Source organism: Carlito syrichta, unplaced genomic scaffold (assembly GCF_000164805.1).
Source record: "Carlito syrichta isolate Samal-C Ts95f unplaced genomic scaffold, Tarsius_syrichta-2.0.1 Scaffold315243, whole genome shotgun sequence".
NCBI lineage: Eukaryota > Metazoa > Chordata > Mammalia > Primates > Tarsiidae > Carlito > Carlito syrichta.
Genome location: NW_007259339.1, coordinates 33,810 through 41,053, shown reverse-complemented (window position 1 = coordinate 41,053; position 7,244 = coordinate 33,810). Strand labels below are relative to the sequence as shown.

The window sequence follows — 7,244 nt, the reverse complement described above, 5'->3', positions numbered from 1 at the left end:
TGGATTGCCTGAGCCCGTGGATTCGAGACCCACCTGGGCAGGCGAGACCTCATCTCTACAGCAAATCAAAAAATTAGCCGGGCGTGGTAGTGCTCGCCTGTAGTTCCAGCTACTTGGAAGGCGGAGGTGGAAGGATCTGCACTCCAGTCTAGGCGACAGAGTGAGACTCCAACTCAAAAAACAAAACAAAAATTAGTTAGATGGGTGGCACACATCTGTACTCCTGGCTACTCAGGAGGCCGAGGCAGAAGGATCGTCTGATTCCAGGAGTTCGAGGCTGCAGTAAGCTTTGATCGTGCCACTGTACTTCACTGTACCGAGACAACTGAAACCTTGCCTCAAAAAAAAAGAGAGAAAAAGAAAAACCCTCTGGATAAGAGGATGGCCGCAGCTCAGCCTCTGCTCATTGTGGCTTTACAAGGTGGGCCCAGTGGGACCAGATCTCTTTTTTTTTTCTTGAGTTGGCGTCTCACTCTGTCACCCAGGTTGGAGTGCAGTGACACACTCATGGCCACTGCAGCCTCGATCTGCAGGGCTCAGACAATCCTTCCGCCTCAGCGTTCCGAGCAGCTGGAACTACAGGCAGGCACTACCATAGCCTGGCTAATTTTTTTGATTTATTGTAGAGATGACGTCTCACCAAGTTGCCCAGGCTGGTCTCGAACCCCTGGGCTCAGGCAATCCTCCCACCTTGGCCTCCCAAAATGCTGGGCTTATAGGCATGAGCCACAGCGCCCAGCCTCATTTTTCTAGCAAAGCCCAGGTAAGACTTTTGTGAGTCTTACAAAAGACTGCTCTGAGTCAGACTTTCCAGGTTCAAATCTTGGCACGTTAACCTTCTTTGTTCGTCAATTTTGTCATCTGAACGTAGAGGTAATAATCGTACTCCCCTCACAAGGATGACGACGGTTAATTGAGTCGACAATGCAGAGTGCTTGGAATAGTCTACATAATGGCAGACTATTCTTGTATCCTGACACACTCTCACTCACATAATTTTCCTGCCAAAATGCACAATCTGATTATATTAATGAGAAAACATCAGAGAAAGCAAACTGGGGCATTTTACTTAACCACATGCCTGAACTCACAAAATATTCATGTGGGGCTGGCTGTCATGGCTCATGCCTATAATTCCAACACTTTGGGAGGCCAAGGCAGGAGAATTGCCTGAGGCCAGGAGTTCAAGACCAATCTGGGCATCATAGTAAGACCTTGTCTCTGCCAAAAAAATAAAAATAAAAAGCCAAGCCCGGTGGCGTGTGTCTGTAATACAAGCTACTCAGGAGGCTGAGTTAAGAGGATGGCTTGACGCCAGGAGTTTGAGGCTGTAGTGAGCTATAATTGCACCACTGTACTCAGGCCTGGGCCACAGAGTGAGACTCTAAGGAAAAAAAAAAAAAGGTAGCCAGGCTCGGTGGCTCAGCCTGTAATCCCACGCCTTTGGGAAGCTGAGGTAAGTAGATTGCCTGAGCCCGCGGGTTGGTGTCTGGGCGACAGAGTGACACTCCAACTCAAAAAAAAGGTATGTTATACAAAGAAAGGCTGAAGAACTGTTCCAAATTAAAGGAGACCAAGAGTCTGGGCACAGTGGCTCACGTCTGTAATCCCAACACTTTGGGAGGTTGAGGCGAGAGGATTGCTTGATCCCAGGGGTTCGAGACCAACCCGAGCAACTTGGCGAGACCTCGTCTCTACAATAAATTAAAATTAGCCGGGCATGGTGGCACATGCCTATAGTTCCATCCACTTGGAAGGCTGAGGTGGAAGGATTGCCTGAGCCCAGGTTGAGGCTGCAGTGGCCATGAGCGTGCCACTTCACTCCAGCTTGGGCAACAGTGAGACTCCAAAGGAAAAAAAAAAAAAAGCAAGAGATGTGACATGTCATTGCAATACATGATCCCGAAATGGAAAAAGTACCGATAAAAATGACAAGACTTGTGCCAGTGGGAAACTGAACAGAAGTGTTATCCTAGATAACTGTACCAATGCCAAACTTCCTGAACTGTGGTGACGGAGGGAAATAGCCTTGGTTTTAGGAGGAAGGCTTCAGGCACAAGGGACCGTATCTGTAGCTACTGTGGACTCACCCTCTGCATTCATGGTTTCAGTATCGGTGAATTTGCCCACTTGCTGAGGTCAAACAAGGCAACGCCCCAACTCTCACACTGTACCAAGTGTCCTTTCCATGGTCTGTTTGGTGTCACATTTTCCCCATGTTTAGGTTTTGGTGATTTTACTATTTAAAATGGTCCCCAGCTGGGCCTGGTGGCTCATGCCTATAATCTTAGCACTTTGGGAGGCCGAGGTGAGAGGACTGCCCGATCCCGTGGGTTTGAGACCAGCCCAGGCAACTTAGCAAGATGCTGTCTCTACAATAAATCAAAAGGTAAGCTGGGCGTGGAAGCACGCGCCTGTGGGTTCAGCTATTTGGAAGGCTGAGGCGGAAGGATCGGTGGAGCCCATCAGGTTGACAATGGGGTGGTGGTGAGTGTGCCACAGCTCTCCAACCTGGGTGACACAGTGAAAAAAAAAGGTGACACATTGATCAGTTGAAGAAAATAATCCTGACCAGAGACTCACAGGAACCCAACCCTGTATTTCCCCTAGAAGCAATGGCTCAACATCTGCTAATTTAGTGTTCCTGGTGACTTTATAGAACTATTGTAAGTAACAATACATGATTGCACATACAGTTTAGATACTATTCATGCAACTTGTTGTAGGTTTACAATTCTCAAAATAAAATCTTCAGGCTGGGTGTGGAGGTTCATGCCTGTAACCCCAGCAATTTGGGAGGATGAGGCCGGAAGATCACTTGAGGCCAGTTCAAAATTAGCCTGGACTGGCAGGGTATGGTGGTTTAGGCCTGTAATCCCAGCACCTTAGGAGGCTGAGAAGAAAGGACTGCCTGTGCCCAGGGGGTTCAAGATAGCCTGGGCAACTTGCTGAGACCTCCTCTCTACAGTAAATCAAAAAATAAGCCAGGCATGGTTGTGCACTGCTGTAGCTCCAGCTACTGGGAAGGCTGAGGCGGAAGAATTGCCGGAGCCCAGCAGGTCGAGGCTGTGGTGGCCGTGAGCGTGCCACGGCATTCTAGCCTGGGCGAGAGAGTGAGACTTCAACTCAAAAAAAGAAAAAAAAAAGTAAACTTTGCTTAGAGGATCACCTAACTGGGACACTGGATGAAATAATTTCAGCAGCCCAGAACCAACAAATACAAGACACAAGAAGGAGGTGTCCCTTTTGAGTATATTTATGTGTCACACACACACGCACACACTCGACGCTTGGACGGGAGGAAAGGATAGGAGGCTCCCAGGTGGCACTGGCACGGAGCAGGAGGAGGGACAAAGGGAGTGTTGGCACCACTCTGCCCCCCCACCTCCTAACGGGCACTGGACCTGGAGCTGGAAGAACAGGAAGTGCTTATTCTCTTAGAGGAAAGTTTCAAAGTGCAGAAATTTCTTTTACAAAAAGCCTCTTCCCTCCACTCTGCCCCCGATGAAGTCCAGCCCCCTGCACAGGCGGTCCATGGGACTGGGGCAGGACAAGGTCATGGGGAAGGGCGTTAAGGCCAAAGCAACGAAGGGCCCAGATGGCGAGGGCCTAGGCGTAGTGGCTGCCGGGCGTCAGAGGGTGGTCCCCTCTGTGGTCCAGCTGGTCCTGCAAGCGGGCGAACTCGGCTAGCTCGTTGAGCTCCTGGAACTGTCGGTCCGTCTTATGGCTGACCAGCGAGCGGTAGAAGTGGACGGCGAAGACGATGAAGACCAGGCCGCAGGGGACCATGATGGTGGTGGAGGCGATGGCAGCCGCCTGGCCCGGGGTGATGCCACCCGCGTCGTCGCTGCTGCCGTTGGCGGCCGGGGCCTTGCTGGTGGGCCGTGGCTGGCCCGGCTGCCTCTTGAGGGGCAAGAATTTGACCCAGCAGAGCAGCACAACCTCAGCCAGGAAAAGCAGCGTGCCAATGACGGTGGAGAAGGCCCAGGCCAGCTCGATGTGGCGGTGCATGCGCTCGTGGGGCGACTCCTTGACCGAGTTGAGGTTGTGCACGTTGCTCACCGCCTCGATGTTGGGGAGGATGCACGTGCTGATCATCAGCGCGAACAGGTGCACGGCCACCAGCACCGTGGTGCAGGCGCTGAAGGCGATGAGCAGCCCCGGCGGGTAGTCGTGCTCTGCGTCCAGCTGCACCTCCACCATCGCCACCTGCGGGGGGGCAGGCGGGTGAGTGCCAGCACGCCCAAATCCGGGCTCCCCTCCCAGCAGGCTCTGGACCCTGGGTCAGTCGTGGGGCCTCTCTGAGCCTCAGTTTCTTTTTTCAATATCTTTTTTTTTTGAGTTGGAGTCTCACTCCGTCGCCCAGACTGGAGGGCAGTGGCTGCTCCCGGCCACCGCAGCCTCGACCTGCTGGGCTCCGGCGACCCTTCTGCCTCGGCCTTCCAAGGAGCTGGAACTACAGGCGCGCGCTACCATGCCCGACTAATTTTTTGATTTATTGTAGAGATGAAGCCTCACCAAGCTGCCCAGGCGGGTCACGAACCCACGGGCTCAGGCAATCTACTCGTACCTTGGCCTCCCAAAGCACTGGGATTACAGACTGAGCCACTGAGCCCAGCTTTATTATTATTTTTTGAGTCACAGTCTCACTCTGTCACCCAGGCTGGAGTGCAGTGGCACGCTCAAGGCCACCGCAGCCTTGACCTGCTGGACTCAGGTGACCCTTCTGCCTCAGCCTTCTAAGTAGCTGGAACTACAGGTACGTGCCACCACATCAAGCTTATTTATTGTAGAGACGTGGTCTGCCATGTTGCCCAGGCTGATCATGAATCCCTGGGCTCAGGCAATACTCTCACCTCAGTCTCCCAAAATAGTGGAATTACAGGCGTAAGTCACCACGCCCAGCCTCTGAGCCTCAGTTTCTACATGTACACAATGGATAGAATAAGGCCCACTCAGCCGGGCTCGGTGGCTCAGCCTGTAATCCCAGCCTTTGGGAGGCTGAGGTGAGTGGACTGCCTGAGTTTGTGGGTTCGAGACCCGCCTGGGCAGCAAGACCTCATCTCTACAATAAATAAAAAAATCAGCCAGGCGTGGTAGCGCATGCCTGTAATTCCAGCTACTTGGAAGGCTGAGGCGGAAGGATCGCCGGAGCCCAGCGGGTCGAGGCTGCGGTGGCCAGGAGCGGCCACTGCACTCCAGTCTGGGCGACAGAGTGAGACTCCGACTCAAAAAAAAAAAAAAGAATAAGGCCCACTCACTTGGCACTGAGTGACAGAAAGTCTTGGTGAAGAAAGCAGGAGTCATGGCTGCCGGGACCGGTAATCTCAGTTCTGCCACTCACTAGCGGTGTGACCTTGAGAAAGTCACTTAACCTCTCTGAACCTCAACTTCCTTATCTGTAAAACAGAGCTATCATATTAGTTCATAGTATTATTTTGACAATTAATTGAGAGGTCCTGGTATAAGATAATCACCTCCCAAATGGTAGCCTGGCCAGGTATTAAAAACCAGCCATGGCCGGGCACGGTGGCTCAGCCTGTGATCCCAGTACTTTGGGAGGCCAAGGTGAGTGGATTGCCTGAGTCCGTGAGTTTGAGAGCAGCCCAGACAGCTTGGTGAGACCTCATCTCTACAATAAATCAAAAATTATCCAGGTGTGGTAGTGCTTGTAGTTTCAGTTACTTGGAAGGTTGAGGCGGAAGGATTGCCTAAGCCCAGCAGACGGAGGCTGCGGTGGCCATGAGCATGTCACTGCACTCCAGCATGGGTGACAGAGTGAGACTCCAACTCAAAGAAAAACAAAACAAAACAGCTATGGTTGAATGTGATGGCTCATGCCTGTAATCCCAGCATTCCAGGAGACCGAGGCAGGAAGATCACTTGAGGCCAGGAGTCTGAAGACCAGCCTGGGCAACAAAGTGAGAACTTGTGTCTACAAAAATTTTTTTAAAATTAGCTGGGCATGGTGGAGCGCACCTGCAGTCCCAGCTACCCAGGAGGCTGAGGTCGGAGGATTGCTTGAGGCCAGGAGTTCGAGGCTGCAGTGAGCTATGACTGCACCACTGTACTCCAGCCTGGGCAACAGAGCAAGTCCTTGTCTCTAAAAAGTTAAAATTAAAAAAAAGTTTTAAAAAATAAAATTAAAAGCCGGGCTCGGTGGCTCAGCCTGTAATTCCATGACTTGGGAGGCTGAGGTGAGTGGATTGCCTGAGCTCGTGGGTTCGAGACCCGCCTGGGCAACTTGGTGAGACCTCACCTCTACAATTAAAAAAAAAATTAGCCGGGCGTGGTAGCGCACACCTTAGTTCCAGCTACTCGGAAGGCTGCGGCGAAAGATCGCCGGAGCCCAGCAGGCCAAGGCTGAGGTGGCCGGGAGTGGCCACTGCACTCCAGTCTGGGTGACAGAGTGAGACTCCAACTCAAAAAATAAATAAATAAATAAATAATAAAATAAATGGTCAAAATGGTAAATTTTATCATTTTACTATGTTAAAAAAATGTATTAAGAACAAAAAGCGGGGGAAGAAAAAAAGGAAAAAAAAAAAGAAAAAAAAGCAATCACCAACCCCTATCTCTGCTGGTCCCACGTCCTCACATCCAAGCAGAGCCTCTCCTTCACGCCCTGCTCTGGGGACAAGCCGAGGGGTGGTGGCTGGACAGGTGATAGCCTTCCCGGGGGACGCCCAGGCCCTTCCTGAGAACACAGTGCACAGCCGACAAGTATCAAGAGCCGCTTCCCAGAAGCCACAGGGTCAGGACTGAGCGGCCAGCAAGCCCTGGGGCCATCTCCGCCCAGTCAGGGGACTGACACTCACTCAGGGCTCCCCAGTTCCCGGAGACCTGCAGACCAGGGTCACCCGGGCCATGCTCCAGGCCTGCCCCCACCGCTGCTTCTCACTCAGGCCTAGCAAATCACCCTCATGGGAAGGAGCCAGCTCATCAGATCTGGGCCAGGAGCAGCGGGTGGTGGGCACACAGCCAGGGTCGGCCCACGAGGCTTGAGGGACAGCAGGCCCCGCTGGCAATCATTCCACCAAGGATGGTGACTCTTTAGAACGTCTGTGGCCGGGCTCGGTGGCTCAGCCTGTAATCCCACGCCTTTGGGAGCCCGCGGGTTCCAGACCCGCCTGGGCAACTTGGCGAGACCTCATCTCCACAATAAATCAAAAAAACTAGCCAGACGTGGTAGTGCATGCCTGTAGTTCCAGCTACTCGGAAGGCTGAGGCGGAAGGATCGCCGG

The 7,244-nt window shown here is 52.5% G+C and overlaps 1 protein-coding gene across 2 annotated transcripts in view; it reads right to left on the bottom strand.

Annotated features, from left to right (window-relative positions):
* Positions 1-3,234: 3,234 nt before the first annotated feature.
* ORAI1 (ORAI calcium release-activated calcium modulator 1) overlaps positions 3,235-7,244 on the bottom strand; it is a 21,669-nt gene continuing 17,659 nt past the window's right edge. Inside the window, exon 2 of one of the 2 annotated variants that reach the window (XM_008072482.1) lies at positions 3,235-4,209. In XM_008072482.1, the coding sequence (XP_008070673.1) occupies positions 3,610-4,209 (600 nt within the window). In that variant the 3' untranslated portion in view covers positions 3,235-3,609. The remainder of the gene's footprint in view (positions 4,210-7,244) is intronic. The other variant, XM_021706148.1, reaches the window with a different exon arrangement.